This window comes from Arctopsyche grandis, chromosome 6 (assembly GCF_051622035.1).
Source record: "Arctopsyche grandis isolate Sample6627 chromosome 6, ASM5162203v2, whole genome shotgun sequence".
NCBI lineage: Eukaryota > Metazoa > Arthropoda > Insecta > Trichoptera > Hydropsychidae > Arctopsyche > Arctopsyche grandis.
The window spans coordinates 10,202,092-10,224,668 of NC_135360.1; the positions used below are offsets into that span (position 1 = coordinate 10,202,092).

General features: G+C 31.5%; 1 protein-coding gene across 1 annotated transcript; it reads left to right on the forward strand.

The window, feature by feature from the left end:
- Positions 1 to 12,261: 12,261 nt before the first annotated feature.
- GABA-B-R2 (gamma-aminobutyric acid type B receptor subunit 2) lies at positions 12,262 to 18,561 on the forward strand. The gene is made up of 27 exons (XM_077431864.1): positions 12,262 to 12,463; positions 12,544 to 12,647; positions 12,758 to 12,895; positions 12,970 to 13,137; positions 13,202 to 13,377; positions 13,463 to 13,602; positions 13,763 to 13,809; positions 13,883 to 13,961; positions 14,038 to 14,192; positions 14,274 to 14,422; positions 14,490 to 14,636; positions 14,709 to 14,818; positions 14,893 to 15,023; positions 15,095 to 15,217; positions 15,294 to 15,404; positions 15,494 to 15,622; positions 15,698 to 15,793; positions 15,884 to 16,093; positions 16,180 to 16,309; positions 16,388 to 16,475; positions 16,548 to 16,854; positions 16,918 to 17,296; positions 17,367 to 17,480; positions 17,541 to 17,777; positions 17,848 to 17,969; positions 18,042 to 18,210; positions 18,296 to 18,561. Exons 1-27 carry the CDS (start codon positions 12,262 to 12,264, stop codon positions 18,559 to 18,561), a joined length of 4,227 nt encoding a protein of 1,408 aa, XP_077287990.1.
- Positions 18,562 to 22,577: the final 4,016 nt, after the last annotated feature.

Here is a 22,577-nt window from a genome sequence, read left to right on the forward strand (position 1 = left end):
ATGCAGGGGGTTAGTTTTGGGAATATCGCGACGGCCAAAACTAAGCATGCCGATGTACGTATGATACATGGGTGAAGAAGCTGAAAAAACCGCTGGTTAGAGTTGAACTATTTATTCTGATTTAGTGTTCATAGTAAGCGCGACAAACTGTCGCGCTTACTATGAACACTATTAGACATTAGTATGAACAGCGACACTTCTGCGACATTGTCGAGACTATGAACTAGGCCTTAAGGTGCAAACACACTGAATGACACGGCACTGATGTGCTCGTGGTTTCCAGCTGGAAAGGGCGTTTCTTCAGGTCACTTTTAATTCATAAGATCTTATTATTTACACTACATTTCTTCAAATATGGGATTCACCGTTATCGATCACTGTCAAGCAAGGATGAATACAAGGATAAAATACCACCAAAAACACTCCAGCGGTGATTTTTGGAACTGTACCATGTAAATGGGCCAGGGGTGCTGCATTTTTTTCGCATATTTAAAAGTATCTAAAAAAAACACGTTCCACGTCCCACTCAGTGTGTTTTCGCCCTTATTGACTGACGTATTCGCTACTGACTTGAATGTGACGCAAAGTGAACGACTGTTGTATGTTCACTTTTTGGAAAACTTTGCTGATTGATACATTTGTTCATGTTTGAGTTTCTTAAAAACTTTTTGTATAATATAAAAATATTCAGCAAAAGGTTACATAGATATTATCTAATTAGACAAAAATTTAAGTACATACTAAGGAAATTGACCCGACATTTTTTTTTAATTAGAATCGTTTTCATGTAAGAATCTGAAGCTTTTCCAGAGCTTATAGAACTTATAGAATTTTTTTAATTTAAAAAATACTCTGGAGAGGTTATAGTTATAAAAATACATAGTTATCAAGAACTGTTTTGATATTGTGAGCGGCTCGAATGTGTGTAGGTGAAGATGTTGAAAATCGCTAGAGATGATGCTCGTTGCTGTTCGCGAGCGTTGTATCGAACTGAACTATTTTGCACTTCCGTGTCTTGATTTTTGTGCTTCTCAGTTTAATGCAGCGCAAAGTAGAAAACCTAATACAGTTGTTCGTATTGAATCAGGTTCAATCAAACTTCTTCAGAACTTTTTTTTGTATAAAAAAGATTCATTAGCTAGATCGTAGTTGTATGTGTCGATTGAAATTTTAACAAATATTCAAAGTCTGCTTTTTTAAATAGTGATTAAAACAGTTCTTAAAAATGATTTAAGAACTGTTTTAATTTTAAGATCGGTTTGTGCAGGTGAAGTTGCCGAAACGTTCGCAATGATGCTCGTTACTGTTCGCGAGCCTCATGATCATGACGTCACAAGCAAATTTCCACATTCTAATTTTTTCATTTTTTACTTTAATGTGGTGAATAAGACCGTGATAAGACGTTGTTTATGTTGATTCGAATTTATTTGAAATTTTTGCATAAAAAAGATTTATCAGCTAGATTTTATCTAGTTAGACAAGAATTTTAATACATGCGAAGAAAATTCACTCGACGTTTTCCAACAGGAATCTAACGACACGAACTTTGGAATGCAACTTGGTCGGGAATATGTCAGCTAATTTCGAGCTCTATGAATATGTCAGCTATTTTTTAATCGTCAATCCGACTACTATCAAACCTCATATAACCGTTGATTATCAGCCTAAAAGCTGGCTAAGTTTTGATGAGAGGTATTAGACCATCCTTCGTACAGTTCGGATCTGACACCATTTGATTTTTTTCATAAAACCTATAGCATAATACCATCTTTAACCTATTAAAGCGTACAAATAACATTGTCGACATCCACCAGCTTGTAATAAGGCTCAAACAACTGATGGAAGAATTTTACACGTAAATACTGTCAGAATTATTAATTAAGATTGTTAAAAGATTATCTAGAAAATATTATAATTTAGTATTTTATATTTAAATATTATAAAGAGTATTGAGAAAATAGTTCAACATAAAAGCGGCGCAATTGAGTTTATTTCATGCGAGTTTTCATAGAGGACCTTTATTTATAACAACATAGGTCTATTCCAGAAAATTGGTTTTTAAATCTCACGACATAAAATCTTATCTTTGATTTAACATTTTGTGAATTTTTCTCCCTGCAAGCTAGTTTTTATCAAAATTGAACGTTTTAAAAAGCAACGTTCTGATATTCATACATCTCTATTGAATGAAATATACTTATGATAAAGGTTCGGCGCGACCCAGTGCTGTTTGGACAAAAAATGGATTTATCATTTTACAATGGTCAACCTTTTTTTTGCTCTCTAGCTTTGTATTTAATTGTAATAGACAATGGTGAACCAATTTTTTGTCCAAATAGCACTGGGTAGAGCCGATCTCTACTTACGATATATCGTACAGTTGGAATTAGTTTTGCAAAAAGGATTCAGTTCCTCGTAGGCTGTACATTGAAAGTTGTAGAACACATAATCAAAACTTTGAGGACTGCACTTTAAAATAGTCTCCAGTACATTACGAAGTAAACCTTAAAATCATAAATAGCCAATCATTGGGCATTAATCACTCGTTGGAAGCTTTACACTTATTTGGAAGATGGGAAGAGTGTATTTTTTTATTCATTTGACGTCGCATAATTCAATTTTGTATAAAATATCTCAGTCAAAGTTTCGCTCAATTTTAAAATGTAATTGCACTTGTAGATAAGTTCAAACTTTTTTTTTCTATATCAAAAGAAGCATAACGTACGCCCAAATGGGTTTTAATTTTTTGCACACATTTCTGAAATAGCTCATTGTATTCGTCGCGTCATGTTCTCTGTCAATCCGTCAACATTTTATCTGCACCCTTCACTCGATACTCTTTAGGCAAATTCAATCCCAGGTATTCCATTCAAAAAACGAAACATATTCAAGCGGTTATTGTTTCGAAATATTAACACGCGTCATGGTCACCCTTCATCAAGCGTATCAAATAATGAAAGAGAACAGGTTTCTTTTCCCTCTTTTTTTTTTCAAAAATATATCATCATATCTTTTTCTTTCGTCCTTATAATTGTATAGCGGCGTCTCGCTCTCACGGTGGTAGCTCTCAACCACCCCTCACTTATAAATCCTACTGTAGGCGGACACAAACATCGATATGCGTGCCGATTTATAAATTCCTCGTATGCTCGAATCAAACGCGATTAATATATAAAACATAGCTAATATTTGCTCCACGTACCCCGATGGGACGAAACTTTTGTTTACAATACTCAAAATGGAACCATTGTTTTTCTCGCACACAAACATAGTCGCGATTTACAACCCTACGACGGCCAATATATGTATATACATAGTGTAGTTAAAATGAAATTTCAACATCGGAGCTTTTTATACCAACCAACGGTCACCGATCCCTTGTAAAAAAGTCGTCTACCTGTTGATCTCTACATCAATTGTAAACTGCCTGTACACATCGGACAGGTATACATATGTATCATAGAATAATACCGCCTTCATCCCTTTTTAAGCTGGACCGTCTTTCGAATGAACAATTATATGTATACCTGTGTGTTTATGTTATATATTTTTTGTAAATTTTTGATGCATTTGAGCTTTTCTTTGGTGATGTTGTGCGTTGCGAGGGAAAAGCGGGGGGTTGACGACCCCTATCCATATAGGAAGTGAGGTTACGTTCGTACGGGGCGCGACAGAGAGTGAAAGTGCGGGTGAAAGTGAGTCCGTCCCTGTCGTGTGTTGTATCAACTTTATAATATCATATGAAACTTACACACATAACACTGTGTATGTGCGCCCCTGGTGCAGGGCCTTTTATATTGGTAACGTCAAAAATATATTTCGTGTTATCGTGATATGAATTCGATATTTTGCTTCTTCGGATTTGTAAATGTAATCGGAAAATTTGTATGCAAATTTTCAATTTAAGAATTCGTGATACTTGCTTCGACGAAAGGTTGCCGTTTGTTGACTTGGATGTATGCTTATTTATGGCAGAAGCTTTATACAGCTTTTGGAAAAGTCGAAGTCAAAAGAAAAATCAGGCTATCGTCATCATCATTTACATATGCCATTCACCATCACACATGTATTTCTAATTTCATCCATCCATCCCAAGCACTTTTTTCGTCCATTCTTCTAGCTTTAATTATTAATATAAAGTTACCCGTTAATCTCTTCACTCTCCACCATATATCCAGCAGTATAGCTCGGTGGATGCGCTAATGCTTACCAACAAGAGGATTCCGGGTTCGAGCCCTGGGTTGACTTCGTTTGAAGAAAATTTATTAGGAAGTATTTCTGTAGTGCTACTGGTCTGCTATAAGGATTTGCAAATTTATTTTATTCAATTGTTTAAACGGTCCTTTATAAAATTGGAAAAATCATCATACTCATTACGTCACCACTATTTGAATATGATTTCAAATTTACTATCTATAAATTTATATATTTCAATCAATCATGCATACTCGTCTTAGCAGATTGCTCCAAAGCGAGGAGTCAGTTATACAGATTAAAAATTATTAATTGTATATGAATGTATAAAATACAGTCATACACATTATTATTAAATGTATATGAATCCATATATTTACATTAAATACGACATATATGGTCAAATAGTCAAAAATACATGTACATACATACATACATATGTATGTACATATTGGATTTGCGATCATTCGTATTGGATTTGGGTTCATTTAAAGCTTAGAATTTCTATAAATCAATTTAAAAATGCACTTTTCATAGTTTGTGAAAATTTTAGATTAGCTGCTAAATATTTTATTTATATTAATATATGTATATAGTTCCATTTAATTAATGACTGATGTATGTTTATTGTAAGAAACCATTCATAATAAATAATAGAGTAATTAAATAAAGATTTTTTTTCTCCAAATAATCAACCCGGCTCTGTTACCGACTTGAGAGTCACAGAGGCACTTATATAAATATGTATGTGTACTAGTTCCAATATCAAATATTCCTTCAGTGACCAATATGGAACATTTTTTTTGTAAATAATTTATTATTTTACTCGCTTATAAAAGAATTCCAAGAATGGATACGTACAAAAATATATTATTATTATGTTTCTTTTTTTCAGTGTAAACAAGGTCTGATATTTTTGTTTACAAGCAGCGGCTTAATGATTCTATTTCGAGAAGCATTGTTGCATTTCTAAGACGCATTTGATGTATTTCGGCGTAACATACATAAATGCCATCGAAAGTTCAATTATACAACATAATCATGCCATCGTAACCGGCCAGCAGTAACATAATCGTGCCATTGAAAAGTTCAATTATACAAAATGAGGAAACGAAAGACTACAAACTTATATAATTACGACTTTTTTAATTAAGAGTGAATTTGAGACTTTTAAACTCAAAACCAGCACTGAGCAACAAAAAATCACGTTTTTGAGTTACCAGAGCGGAAACTAATCAATCTTTACTAAATTTGACCCACTGGATTTGAATATGATAACGATTTTTGTTGGTTCGTGATCGTTTACGAGATATGAGCGTTTTTTGGCTTTTGCGGTCTTTAACTCAAAATCTAGTATTGCTGTGCTCAAAGTGAGTATTATAATCAATAGTGAGATGTTATTTCTATTGATTGTGATTTTTTATTGTTTTAAAATACTTATAATTAATTATCTAGCGAATTTTAAAAGTCAAAAATATATTTTTTGTACGGATTTTTTCTCCGTGCTATTATCATATTCGAATTCAGTGGGTCAAACTTAGTAAAGATTGATTAGTTTCTGCTATGGTAATTTTTTTTTGTTGCTCAGTGAAATCAGCGTCAATATTTATTTACGAATCAGTCCAAAGTATTTTTCCAGTGTGTACATTATTTTCTGGCATTTTTTTCCATTTACGATATATTTGATACATTGAAGGATTGATATTATTAACCCGTCAAATTTATATTTTATTAATAATGTAATTCTAAAAAATATCTAGATGGAATCGAGTACTAAAAGGCGGTAGGTAAGTAAGCATATGAAATGGTTTTATATTAAAGTACTATAAATATTATACATTTTCAATATAAAAGTGCTTATCGAAAATAATTTTCCAGTACTCACTAGTTAAATATCAAATAAATTTTTCGCCGAAAATTATACTATAACATAATTAGAATAATAATTCAACTTTTATTACATTACGATATTTTAATTTATTTATTAATAATAATTATACGGTGGTGTAATTAAGGCCCTGCACTGTTGTACGCGCACGATAATGACAGCCGAATTTGTGACCCAGATAGCGCCGTCTCTTTCTCGCTCGCATTTTCCGCACAGCGCTTGCACATTAAACCGTCTTGCGTCCCTTTCCACCGCCACCCACCCTCTTGTTACACTCCTAATTTGGGATAACTTTGTAAATTCACAATATAACAGCGGAAACAATCGAAAACCGCTCTTACGACGCACGCGACTAGAGTCCAAAATCGCGCCATAACCTTCAGCCCCGTATTACCGTTCGGCATTTCAGTGCTCTCTTTATGCGCTTTTCGAAAGCCTCCCTATTCGTATGTGACCGTGGGTTGAATTTTGCTTATTACTTAACGGCACTTGCGACGTTTCGTACGCGCGCCGCGACGCTAGTTTTTCATCTTATATTTTTATGATTTTTTTCGGGCACGATCAAAACGTTACAAATCGAATCGAATTCGCAAACGAATATGGACCGTATTGGCCGGACGTTCGTATGCGCGGTGAGTTTTAATGGCTTGCTGCAAAAAAGGTATACGAATTCGCCAAGAGTGATCCGGCTGAAAAATGAAATATTTTCGGGGGCGACCGAAGTAGATGACGAATTTAGTTCTGAATTGGTCTTGCTACTGTTTTCTAAGAGCACAGGGCTGCCACATACACTTAGTGTGTGAAATTATTATTTTTAACCGAGTGTGAGCGGGAAAGCAATTCGGTTATATATTTCAATGACGGAGCGCGATTAAAATGATAAGCTTCGTGGTAAACACGCGATAGAAAATTGTACATATATTTTTAAATTATACGAATTTATAATTTCGTAGTCTACTTTGTTTATTTTTATACTTTACGCAAATTCATATTAAATACTTGAGTTAATTTTTTATAAAAAATAGGTTGATTGATTAGAATATTGTATGATAAATTGTAAAACATTTTAAGAAATTGAAAGAAATGTCCAATAAATTTGAAATGCTATTCATTTGTTTATTTTTGTTACAATTTTTTTATTTAAATAATAAATTTTTCACAAAAATAAATAAAGGAACAGCAAGAAATAAGGTATAAGAAGCATTACATAAGTAATTTCAATTAAAAACATTACTTAAGTAATGTCAATTATTTTTAGGCACTGTCGTTATTCATTTGTTTTTTGTATATTTAAAAAAATATTTGTAGTCGAATTAAATAATTGAAATGTCACTAATTTTATAATAAATATTCGCTTGGGAACAGTTTTTTATATAACAGTAGTGTTTTTACCCGGCTTCGCTCGGTATTTGTAATATAAACCGCTTAAACATGGCCAATCTAATAGTATACATTTTATTAACTTTATTTCAATAGTTTTTTTCATTCAATAATTTTATTTTAATTTATTTTAATATTCATTTGTTTTTCTACTAACCAACAATAGATATGTTTTAAAATGTATTTATTCAAACGAAAGCAAAAAAAATTACATTCAATTTACGTGTGTTGTTATCAATCTGAATGTTGTAAAATAATTGCAGGATTCGTTTTATACATCCTGATCAGCAAATCAATATATTGTGAGGTACGTGTAGCTCGGTGATGTTACATATGTATGTATGTACCAAAATATATATCCTACAATCCAACAAAATGTAGTAAAGTCGTGTTTGTTTACGCCAATTTATTTTTTCCCCTCTGAAATATCCGAAAATACACGAATTTCTACGTATCGTCGTCACAATACCAAATAATTTAAGAACGAAATTATCCAATTATTTCATCGAAGTTTTCTTTTGAGTAGGTTAAATTTTCGTAGGCTTTTTTTCGTTTGAGGATATATAAAAATAATCTCGGAGCTTGTAAATAAATCGTCTTTTCTTCGTTTGATCGAAAATATTTTTATTTATTTATTTTCGTCGCATGATAAACGTATCAATCAAAAGTTGTTTTTATGAAATAAATGAAAATATTTGGAAAATTGTTGCATCTTGTTTTCGGCAAGGCCATTTACGAAGTCGAACATAAAATGTAACTGCAAAAAAAATTATTTTCCATTTCCGACATCAAATTTTTCGAGAAAAAAACAGCGAAAATAGATCAAAGATATGCGAATTTCAGGGATAGTGAGATTCTACAAGATTGACCTAAAAACGTGACCCCATGGAAAGGGGGAGAGAAAGTTTCATCTCTATAGTGAGCAAGAAAAGGATAATAAAAAATATTTTCATATATATTATAATTTTATATGTGTCATCAAGTATTTCGTTTTTTACACACACGCGATGTGATTTCTTATTTTTGTAAGAGCGAAATGGAACAATCCATGAAAATATTGAATTACAAATTGTCAAACAAAAAATTATACGAATTGGAAAATATTGACGCGTTATTATTTTCTCCATTTTTTTGAACAGTAATGTAATAGTTGATGTTCTCTTGAAATGTTACACAAAAAGACAGGTGTCAACGCGTAATCAAAGATTTCACACACCCAACAGCTACATATGACAGGTACCTATTTACAATACCATTACGTGTAAGGTTTGTTGAGAGCATTTTATTTTATTTTTTATGTCAAACGTCGTATGAAATATTATCAATACTAAATAAATGCAACACATATGCTCATTACATTATTGAAAAATTAATTTTATAATAGAAATAATATTATTTGTATATCATATACAATCAAATTGAATCAAAACCAAACGGTAGTCATTGTAATTATTCTGCTTCATCGGTATAATTATGTATTTAAAAAAATAGATTAGAATTTAAATACTGTCGATTCCAAATAATATTCCATATTTTTGATGAAAATACTGATTTAATTTCTTTCTTATTTATTTTATTCATCGTAGAATATTAAATTTGTTATTATTTACCCATTTGTTTAGATAAAATGGCAAATTTGCAAATAAAAATAACCATAGACAATCTGTGTTGAACAGAATGGAGCTTATGGCCAAGAAAGCTCTTGTCTATGGTAAAAGTCGCGCGCATATCGATTGATGTTACACCCCGTAACGCTACCCATACACATATTGAATAGTTCACATTGCAGAATGAATTGTTTTTTGTCTTAAAATGTTAGCACAGTATTTATATCGATTAGTGTTTATTAAAAAAAAATTATAATCATACTCAAATGTATACACATACATACATATATAATATATGCTTTTCCTTTTGGATATTGCTAACTGATGCGGATTAGTCAAAATAGGTAAAAATTGAACTCTTTTTTTTATGATATCGCGTTCTTAACGCATCTAAAGAATATATTCGTGGATTTCTTCTTAAATTTATTTGCCAATGTTCCTTTATACGTAATTTTTTTTTTATATATGCAATAGTACCGACAGGTCACACAAAATTCACTCTATGGTTAACTGTGAAAATATGTTTGTATGTATGTATACATATGTATATCCAAATAAGTTTTACAATGCCAATTGTATTATTATAAAATTACAATATTAAAGACAGAATAGTACATATACAGCCAGCACATACGTATTTATGTATTGTATTAGTACCAAATGTAAACAAAAAACATCCCCGTGATGCCTCAGTGGTACAGAGTAGATTATTAATTCCATTCATATAACTCTTCCATTTATGGTGATAATGATGGGCACAGGCTACCAGAAAAATAGGTTAAAATAATCTCTGACTACCTACGCTTGCTGACGTAGCAAACGATTACGGTAGCTCGGGTACGGTAGCAACGATTTCATTTATAAATCGGAAACCTCTTGAAATGGCAGCCATCCAATTAAATACTGCGCGGGAAGGAAAAACAGTCAATCACAAATGATGATTTCTACCACTCACATAAGTATTTGGAACATAGAATACCAATAATTTCAGAAACGACGAATCAATTAAAAGTTTCTCCCACGTTCTAAGGAAATATACCCAAAAGGAAAGGAGTGGGGTAAATATATGGGAAGTCCCATACTCTTTTCTAGATAGGAAGCAATGAAATGCTTATTGCACTTAATTAATCTTAATTAATAAAAAAAAGTTTGCTTAATGTTTTTAAATGTAAATATATTGAAAAATTGCATTAGTTCGTGTCCGTAAATGTTTTAAACAGCAAACAGACACGAATGTATGCATAGCATTATGTATATTTCAATAATATTCAAGCAAAACCGTTATTGTTAATAGGTTTGAGATTTTTTTCTATTATGCTGTACACTAAAATTAAAATAAGATAATATTATAAATACTAACAAAAAATGTAGAATAGAAAATAATCAGTAAATCAGTAACTATTTTAATAGATATAAGATGTATTGTGAATATAATTTACAAACAATAAAAAGCAGTTCAAAATCAAAATCAAAAAATAAAAGCATTCAAATAAGTGTGTTGTGTTTTTATTAAATAATCCGTAATAAAAATATTTAGAAACACTGTATGTATATGTATGTATGTACTGGAAAATCAAAAATATACATATGAGCCGTTAATAACGGCCCATTATATTTAAAATTGGCATATGTCTGGTTTTCTTTATTTCGAGAAATATCTCGTGAAACATCAAATATAATATTTTGTGTTTTACGATATTTAAAAAGAATAGGTTTATTGGTTTGTAATAGGTTTATTCTGCTTTTCCGAGATTCTGAACATATCAAATTAAAGTAGTGATAACAATTTGTGAATTAATTCAAAATGAAATAGTGTTTTTAGAACTGAATATTGGACTTCCCGAAACTTTCAAATATGACGGGTAATATGTACATATATGTATATGTAGAAGGCTTATGTTAAAGTATATAAATGTAATTGCTAAGATTGAAGCATTGATTGCACAATAAATTATTTGTAAATTTCAACGTGTACGGGCACCACTAGAGTGTCAACATTCGGCTGACCGAACGTCGTAAGTGCCGTACTCTTCAGTACAAATTTTCACATTTTTCAAATGAAATGCTTTTACACTTACGGTTTGCCGAGTGAACGTCTAACCTTTTTCCCTGTCGGTATTAAAATGAAATAAGTGCGCTCGAATGGTTAATCCAAAAGAACCTTTAACGCGTGTTATCATAGAGTGAAATTTGTAATTACCGTTCGCAGTTTGTATTCTCGTATGGAAATTGATCGCATTTCAGGCTAGAGTCTTGCTGAAACAGCAGCGGTTCACGTCTGAAAGCTCATTCGGCAAACGATGTTTTATTGAAGCAAAATTGTTCAAATTCACCGGTAAATGTTCAAATGTGAATTAACGGGATGTGTGCTACTAAAGATAAAGTAAAATTGTGAGTTTTGTTTCGTTTTTAATGCGAATTTAATAAAATAATTATACGATCAGAATATATTATACATTCTATGAAAATGCGAACACTTTTTGATCAAAGTTAAAAATCAATTTGAATGTTTAATTTTATTTTATAACAAAATATATAATTGTTATGACCTGGATAAATGTGCTATGGAAATAATTCATTATTATTATTTGATTTATAATACATTTATTACGGGGCGGTGCTCGGATTATGAAGTAATGAATGTAAACGGTTTATTTTAATCAGATTTCTAAATCCTCTATCGTAATTTGTCGTTATCTATCAATGCTAATTTTCAAAGCTTTACTTATTGAATGTGTTTCAGTCTAATTATATGTGATAAAAATATACACATACATATATTATAGAATTAATGTGGGTAAATTCAACGGCTAAATTGTACTCATCAATTCACGTTCGACGTTGCACATTCGATTATTGATTTCCAATTTTAAAAATTGAACGCTCGTCACAGTCGAAATATTAAAATTTACCTTCACAAATTGAATTGACCTCACCCAAAATCGAACAATGACCCGACCCTGACCACGTAGGCGATCAATCGTGAAAGCATGCTCAGGGTCAAAATGTTCGTGACGGGAAAAGTTTCAACTTTGTAGTACTGAATAATCAACAACATTCATTTTACATATATTTCAAAATTCATACTGTATTATAAAAAAAACGTTTGACTAATTTTATATTTGAACTTTCAGAAAATCAAAGTCGATTCACAGCATGTCTTGATCTTGAATTGTAAATTCGTCGCAAAAAATGGCTGCTAATAGCAAGTGGGCATTAATTGAACAATTGAAAATGTTGACTGTCGTAACGTCTCTTGTATTTTGTTCGATTTTGGCGGGAAAATTTTGCAACGCTCAAAAGCCAAATATCGAGAGCATACTAAACAAAAGACACGATGTTTACATAGCTGGATTTTTCCCATTTGGAAAGGGCGTTGATCAATCCAGTTTGGGTTAGTATTGATTTTATTTGATTTATCTATCAAATAATCCACTATTAATTGATTAACTATAAATAATTTTATCGCAACAGGTCGTGGAGTTATGCCAAGTGTCAAATTAGCACTCGATCATGTCAACGAGCACAGTGGCGTACTGAGAAACTATCGTTTGCACATGTGGTGGAATGATACTGAGGTATAAACTGTTCATGTTTTCAAACCAATATTTTTTCTTTTATGCGTCGAAGAGGTCGTCGTTCATGTACTTTTGGTTAACATTGAAATATGTTATTATATTCACTTTAGTGCAATGCTGCAGTTGGTGTAAAGTCATTTTTCGATATGATGCATTCTGGTCCTAATAAATTGATGTTGTTTGGAGCTGCTTGTACTCACGTCACAGATCCAATTGCAAAGGCGTCTAAGCATTGGCATCTAACTCAGGTATTTTACTGTAATATTCCCAAACTTTTCAGGAAGTGTATGAGAATATACCACACAAAACAATATATTTTCAGTTATCATATGCCGACACACATCCAATGTTCACAAAAGAATCTTTTCCGAATTTCTTTCGAATTGTGCCATCTGAAAATGCCTTCAACTTACCTCGACTTGCTTTGCTTCGTCAATTCAATTGGACTCGAGTTGGAACTATTTACCAAAATGAGCCCAGATATTCACTTGTAAGTATAATATGATTCGCCTTAACTTTTCAAAAGATTCGGATTCAAAACTCAATATTTTTAGGCTCACAATCGCCTCGTGGCTGATTTAGATCATAACGGTTTCAATGTAGTAGAAACGCAAAGCTTCGCCACTGAAGTGAGATCTGCTTTGGAAAAACTCAAAGAAAAAGATGTCAGAGTGATTTTGGGAAATTTCAATGAATCGTGGGCTGTTCAAGTGTTCTGTGAAGCTTATAAGTATGAAAAAAAAAAGTATTGCTTAATATCAAACGTTATTATGAACTGTGTATTTTATATTATCATTATTATAATAATAATTTAGGCTGGAAATGTTCGGAAGAGCTTATCAATGGCTAATCATGGGCACCTATAGTGATCAATGGTGGACGAAACATGACGAAATGAGACCTGGATGTAACGATTCAGATGTTGCCACTTCACTAGAAGCTGCAATACTTACCGGTAATAATCTCTTTTAGATTTTAACTTGAGTTTTTTCTACTCTAGAGTCACTATACTACCAATTTGGCAAAATAAGTTAAAGCATTGAATGAACTTACAAAACAAATTTTTCAGATCTACATACATACATATGTATAAGCATATTTTTTTACTATTACAGATTTACTACCACTCTCTACCACTGGTGATATTACTATATCGGGAATAGTGAGTGTTTATATTTACATTAAGTTTTATAGGTGTATTTTTATTTTGATTTAAATTTAATTTCAATTTGTAGACTGCATCTGAATATAAAGTGGAATATGACAGCAGGAGAGGAATTGAATATTCAAGATTTCATGGATATACTTATGATGGTATGTTTTATCTCATTGCTTAGTCAAATTTTATCTTCTATGAAATAATTTCGATTTTCTTATTAAATTTTTGTAGGAATATGGGCAGTGGCTTTGGCAATACAACATGTAGCACAAAGAGTTAAAATTATGCGCAAAAATAGAACGGTTATAGATTTCAAATACAGAGACCCGGAGTGGGAAAAATTGTTTCTAGAAGCCCTCAGAAATATAAGCTTCGAAGGTGTTACGGTAAGTATTTATTTATTTATGATTTATTATTTTGATAAAAAATAATTTAAATGAAGTATAAAATTTTGTTTTCTATTTTAGGGTCCTGTTCGATTTTACGATAACGAAAGGAAGGCCTCTATTTTACTAAAGCAATTCCAAGCATACGAAGAAGTCAAAGTAGGAGAGTATTGTTCGGAATTGAATAGGCTCGATTTTTCAATGGGTGACCCTTTACGATGGATCGGAAGGTAAAGAATACAATTTTTGAATATGTATAGTCGAAATATTCTTACAATAACGACATGAATCCTTTAGATACCCGCCAAAGGATAGAACTTTGCATATAATCGAGCACAGTCAAGTAAACATTACGATATATGCAGTATTGGCAAGTTGTTCAGTGGTTGGAATTATTTTATCAATTTTGTTTCTAGTCGTCAATATTACTTATAGGAATCAAAGGTATTGCATATAATATCAAACAGAACTATTAATAAATACATATGTTTGCTTATATTTTCAATTTGATTTTAGATATATAAAGATGTCATCGCCACATTTGAACAATTTAATCATCATTGGATGTATGCTCACGTATATGAGTGTTATATTTTTAGGACTAGACAGTGGATTAAGTAGCATAGGTAAGATATAATTTATTACATATTAGCATAATTACAATTTGATTTCAATTAATTAATGATATAACTATGTATAGGTGCTTTTCCATACATATGTACTGCTCGAGCTTGGTTATTGATGGCTGGGTTCAGTTTGGCATTTGGTGCAATGTTTTCTAAGACATGGAGAGTGCATTCTATCTTTACTGATGTTAAATTGAATAAAAAGGTTATTTATCAATCATGATTTAACAAAGCTATTATCATAGAATTATTTTAATTGCTTGTAAAATCTTGCAGGTAATAAAAGATTATCAACTGTTCATGGTGGTAGGAGTACTCTTGGCAATAGACCTCGCAATAATGACTACTTGGCAAATTTCGGATCCATTCTACAGGGAAACTAAACAATTAGAACCTTATGTGAGACATTTCTTCTATGCATTTTTGTATTTAATTGAAATTTTCAGACAGTTATTCATTTTTAATAATATTTCAGCCACATCCAAACAGTGAGGACGTATTGATTATTAGGGAAAATGAATACTGCCAATCTGAAAGGATGACTATATTTGTAGGGATAATTTATGCATATAAAGGTCTTCTTATGGTACTGTTATATCACTTTATAGTATCTTTCATAACTAATATTGTTTTTTTTTTATTTGAATTTGAATTAAATTATTTATTTGGTTGTAGATATTTGGAGCTTTTTTGGCATGGGAGACGAGGAATGTTTCAATTCCTGCCTTGAACGATTCAAAACACGTTGGGCTATCTGTTTATAATGTGGTTATTATGTGCGTGATGGGAGCGCCCATAGCACTGGTATATAATTTAAATCGGACAATGAATTTATATAATTATTTGATTGCTTCATAAATAATTTTGAATGTATTATAGGTGCTTGCTGATCATAAAGATGCCGTGTTCATTTTGATATCGGTGTTTATTATATTCTGCACCACGGCTACACTTTGCTTGGTATTTGTTCCTAAGGTATTTGTTGCAGTACAATTTTAGTCAGTTTTATATTAGATTACCATGACTAAGACGGTTAATTTTTTAATTAACTATTTTCGCTGGCAGTTGGTAGAACTACGACGTAGTAAGAAAGGTACTACTTCTGCCGACAAACGAATGAGAGCTACTTTAAGACCTGTTGGTGGAGGCCGTAGTACTAGTGGAGGAGGTTCTCACTCACCACCTCCTGCTGAGCTAGAACGCCGTCTTCGAGAGCAACGAGCTACTAATTCAAGATACAAAAAAGCTTTACAAGCTAAAGAAACAGAACTTCAGGTAATATTCAATTGATCGAAGGTCAAATTTTGAAAATGTCCCTCAAATTTAAGTCTTATGTACATAAGTCTAATGAACCTTTTCAGATGCTAATGGGTAAATTGGGAGCAGATTTACCTGCTGCTCCTGCCAAAGGAGCTATTCAGACTACTCCAAATCAGCAAAAACTAGCACCAAGCACTCTGCTTGCACCCAAAGATAATCCTAGTCAAATGGGTATTAATTAATTTTACGTCAACTTATCTCAGTTTATATTTTAATTGTGGTTTATTTATTTATTACTTATTACGCCAGATACATCTGAAATCACATCATTATGCAGTCTATCGGCGTCCCAAGGAGCTGAAGACTACTACCTTTTACAGCAAATGGCTGGTGATCGGTATAACAAAATTTTATTGATTTAACGTTATGACCAATGAAATAGTTTTTATGGTATGCGTATTAATTTTAGGGCAAAGGAAGTGTCAACAGTATCCAAATCATCTGAAGGAGACTCTCAAGGACCGTTACCGGTCGAGGCACCACCAGTCAAAAAGGAACCGGGGACAACGAAGAACGTATCGTTCAAGAACCACACTGATGCTTCCCCGATCAGCAATTACAAATCACATTCAGAAACTGTTCGAGAACAGCAAAAGAGTGAACAGTTGCCTAGTAATGCTTTCAGAGGACACGCTGAAGTCCTTTCTAGCAATGGATCGAGGCCTGTTTTGGAAAAAGATCAATTGGCAAAGTCACCCTATGGATGGAGACAAGAAGTGGGTTTAATTTTTGTTTACATGATTAATGAGATTTGTTTATTTATGGTTTGAATATTTTAGGTTCAAGAAACTCCACCTGCTAAACAAGTCGTCGCTCAACCACCTTCATACCAAAAGAGTGAGCAAGACGCCCTTATATCTGCATCTAAACCCATCCAACAGCCGACTGCTCCAGCAAAGTCCCACAGGCGTATGAGCAGTATTGGACAGTCTGCTATAATCACCGATTTGATACAGACGGCAGTAGTTGATCAACTTGAAGAAACTGAAAAGCGAAACTTGGCTGAAAAGCGATCAATATCAGAGCAACAATCGCAACAACAACCCGCTTTGAAGAAGCAGATGACATTTGACGCTGCAATGATAGCTCGAGAAGAACCCATGGATGATACGATGGATACAGACTTCGATATGAGCACAGCTGAAAGAAAACGACTTAGTAATATGGGATTCGATTGGTTTTGATTTCTCTTTGAAATTTCTCTTTACTCAAATAGTTAACTTTCCAGGTCAAAGGCGTGATTCTGAAAAACGCAAAAGCAGTTTTATTGTTGCTCAAAGTGATCTTTGGGACACTAATACGTTTGCGTATACGTGTGCCCCCAGACCTCCTAGTATGATTAGTTATTTGATTAAATTGGCAAGTCTCAATTGAATGAGTATTAATTTGAAAACTCTTTCAGGTCATCACCATTCACCAATTCAACGTAGTGTTTCTGAAAAAAGTCAGAGGCATCACAGTCACGGTACTCCCCCGACTCCTACTTACATTCAACCTAGAGATCAACAAGTAATTCCGACAACTGCTGCAAACGTGTCCACACCTCATCAAACACCGACAGCATCAGCTCATCAGTCACAAAGGACAACTCCAGAGAGAAAAGCATCAAATGCCAGCAGCATTAAAGATTCTCAATACGGTTAGCGACGGTAGGATTTTGGAAAAACAAATATTGTGGAGATACTAAATGTGGACATTTGTTTTTCTAGGAAGTGGTCACGATCTCGCCAATCACTGCACTCCTCCAGACACCGCAGTTCCAGAAAATAAAATCAGACGTCAAGACACTATAAACCACGTAGACACTGATAAAGTTATTCCAAAACAACAAGTTAGTAATATTCTTCCTCAGTTCAATACTTGAATATATATTCATAAGCTTGAATTATTGAATTTATTTCAGATTCCGAATAAACCACAGCTGCAGCTATTCACACAAGGTTCTCGTCTACCATCAGCTCCTAGTCAAGGTTCAAAGAGAGTCTCCACTCCAGGCTCTCAGAGTAGAAGAGGAATGGCTCACCATCTGTCGACACCAGATGTTCAATCTGCCGCTAGACAGAGTAGGAGATGTAGGACATGCTTAATACAAATTAAATTATATTCAACGATAGTGAAAAAGTTCCAGTTTGGTAATGGTAAACGTTGATGTTTCAGGTTCTCCAGGTCGCGGTCAAGATCGAGGCTCAACCAGGGTACAATCGCGAAGTCACGGCCACGGTTCAGGTGGCCATGACAGTCAACGCGAAAGGAGAATGCATGCCGCCAGCTCGGAGTCAGAACTCTTCGAGTGCGCCATCCTTCCCATATTCCAGAAACTTCTATCCGAGAGGCATCGTAGCCAGCCTCATGGACTGGACCTTTCATATGGACTCAGCTGTCCCAACATATCCATCAAGTGTGACATTGTTGAATACCTTTAAATGAAAAATAACGACTATGTGTTCAGATTTATTGGTGCACCGAGTGCGTTTTGTTCGAAACGCAGTGTTTTCTAATATGTATGTATGTACTTCTTAGTACAATTTTATCCTAGTGATGATCGTTTTGAAGTTTCATTTGCAAATCTACTCCATGTGTATTGTGAAAATTATTTGTATGCCTAATATAATTGGATACTGTTCCAGTTCCTCTCTTGATTACTGGAATTAAAAAATAGAGGTGGGTATTTTTTTAGTATTTATTTGTGTTTAATTCTGTTTCAATTTGATTTACATAATCTTTTATTCAAACTCATTGTAGACGTTTTGAAAGTTCCAACATGTGATAATTACTGCACAATTTTTGTTACCGAAGTAAAAATTATTATTATATTCAATTCAAATTTTAAATTTTTCATGTGGTGAACACGCACAAATACACGCAATTGAAATGTTCAAATAATATGTTGACTTTAAAAGTCTGAAAGTGTGTTTGCAGCATTTTCTATAAACACGCATATTTAGTATCGAAGTGCTAATTTATAATTAAAAAAATTTATACCATATTTTGAACTTCGCTTCATTTTACTCCAATTTTAAATTCTGAAAAAAAGTTTTGAAAGCACTTACAACTCTTTTCTATTCCTATACGAAAGAACTGAACTTTATATTTAATATATTAAAAAAAAAAAACTATCGTAATCGTAGAAGAAATTCGCCAATAGAATTTTGGTATTTTTTGTAAATTTAACTAAATTGAATTGTTGTGATAATGTCAAATTGTAATTAATACTTGCACTCTTAACTGTGTTGTTTAGCGTTAAAATCGTTTTAAAAATATTATTATTATTATCATTAAATGCTCAGCAAAAAAAAAAACTAGTAAAATATTTATTAGAATAAATAATTGAGTATTATAAAAGTATACCGATACTTTGGTGTTAAATGTACTCTAACTGTAAATTATAATATTTGATAGGAAATATAATTTTAATTCGAATATAGTTAATTATATTATTGTACATTTAGAATATTTACCATTGTTATGGATGAACTTACATAAATACATATGTATATATGTATGTATGTATTCCTAGATACTTCTAACTCTATGAGAACCGTCAAACGTTTTAAAATTGATTTATATTACGTTAAATAAATTAATATACAAATAGGTAGATAGAAAATGCTTTATTTACATTAAATATAAATTGTGAACAATCATTATTTTTAATAATAATTATATGATAAAATCGGTGCATATTAGTGTAATTTTTCTAATAAAAGTGGGTAATGTACGGATTTATGAATTTTAATTCATACTCGCCGTAATTAAAATTTCTGAAATACATAAATAAAACCCACTTAACTGCCAATTTATTTATTAATATTGTACTATAATGATAAAACCTAGTTTATTTGTACTATTATTAAACGAAAATACTTCTTAAAGAAGATTTTATTTTTGTTCAAAAATTGACCAAATTTAATTTTACAACTACTCAAATATTTATCAATTTATTTATAATACGTTGATTGCACAATTTATCACAAATTTCACTATTGTACACTAATTTTCAAAACGTCATTTTGAATGTATTATTATTTTTAGTTTTATAGTATGATACCTAATTTCACATAATATATGTATGTACATGTAGGATTTAGTTTTTAAACCCAGAAGAGTTCACGTATAAATAATAAGTTGGCATGCTTGGGTCGAGTAAATATCGATTATAAGTTGGTATGCTGCATGACACCACAACCAATCAACAATTCATTTCAGCGCATCGAGAAATAAACATGGTTTGAGGTGCAAAACGAGTTCCACCTTATACTTCGACACCTTACCACATGTCCCTTAACAAATTGGATCCTACATACATATATCTATACAAAAACCTAAGAATCATATTGGCATAAATATTAAAATACCAATTGAAATTCTCATATTAATTATTATAGTATTTCCTTTACAGAACAAATATATGCTTCAAAAATTAAATTCAATCAGTGCTTCCAATAAAAATTGATTGAAAATACCTGCACCAATACTGTACAATATTTCAATTTTTAACAAATTAAAAAAACCTAATTGACAGCAAGTATTATATGACCAAACATTTTGTTTACATGCAACTCAGTATATGTATAATAAGTGATTACATTGATTATTTTATTTTTTATTAAATGGTAATTATTAAAGCCTAAAAAGGAAAATCGAATTAATTTATCGTTAATTAATGTGTTAGATATCCAATTACAATATTGATTATTCTTACATGTATTCTGAAATTTATATGTATGTATGTATATGTATCAAATAAAGTATTTGTTGTCGTTTTCCAGAATTTTAATTTGATAACCATATGAAGTTATTAAAACTACTAGAGTTTTTTTATTTCACATGTAGATGACGGTAAACATTTCAATTTCATTACGTCATTTTATTTTGTATATTCAGTAAATGTAGTATTTGTGTAAATTGAATTTTTGGTACATATCTTATCAATTTTGTTACCAATGCCGAATAATGATAAATATTTTGCCACTATTATACATAATTCAACCAGTTACAACTTCAGCAACCAAGATAATAATTTATCACACATTACCAAATGCTACTTTTGAATTTGACTGAACTTGAACCTCCGTGATTAAAAAATGTAATAATTTTCCAATTACGTATAGACAAATATACTTTTCCTTAATATACAACAGAAAACATAACATTATGTATTTATTTAAAATGATAAAAAAAATATGATCATTATATTTGTGCTCATACGAATATTTATAATGAACATAATTGATTCAAGGCTATGGAAGCTCAATTTGTTCTACATATGTATGTATATACCAAATTGACATGTCAGTACCCATACATTGTTGACATCGTATTGTTCTTTTTTTTGTGGTTTTAATGATCGAATAGTCACGAGTGAGTGACATATAAAAAAAAAATTCAATCAACGAAATTCAAATAATCAAAGTTTTTAAATGATTAAAGTATTAAACATGTATGTGTGTAAATTCATCCTAAAGCAGTCAAACTGGTTGGTTGCAAAATGATCTTTCTTTTAAATACATATGTATAAACTTATTACGTAGAGCTTTGACTTCAAAATTTAATTTTCTCTTAGTAATAATGTTCATATTGAAATTAACTTTTTTTTATTCTCAAATAATTCACCTAATATTCAGGTTTTGAGATACTTTTTTAAAATTCTACATACATATACTACAATAGTTAATAACCAAAACACCTATCAATGATAGATAAAATTCAAATGAATTATTTAAATGTCTAAATATAATATACATGTGTTAATTAATAATCAGAACACCTATTAAAGATAGATTAATTGAATTGAGAAGCTATGAATGCAGTGCTATGGGCATCATGTATTATAAGATTTCTCTAGAACTATTAGTCATGGGATTCGTAGTATTCATGAATAGCTGTATGCTAATGAAAATGCCAACAGTGTCTTATTTTTACAAACCTCCTTTATTTCAGACTAATAAATATTTTACATACGTCATAATGTCCTTTGGCATTATTAAATTGAATGATGTCAAAAATCTAATATGTATGCAGATAAAAATGATATCAATTAAAAAAAATATGTTGTAAGCTGTACATTTTTTTATCGGTCAAAAAACGGGCAATGCGAAAATAAAAAGAATTGCGTAAACACAAATCTACATACAAATAAAAATATTTAGGCATAATTGTAAAAAAAATATAAAAGCAATCGTTGAATGTCAATAAATGTAAAAACCAATTATTTAGTGTTTTAAAAAAAAATAAATCCTTAATGACATCATCGCTCAATAAGATTTTTCATTGTGGATAATTTCAAATGTATAAAATCTATTCAAGGCTCTCAAATAATATGCATATTTAAAATTAAATTCATTTTGAAAATTTCTTAGATCTATGTACATATATGTACATATGTATGTTTATCGTATATTGACGTTACTGGTTTAACTATTTACCTCATTTGTGTTAA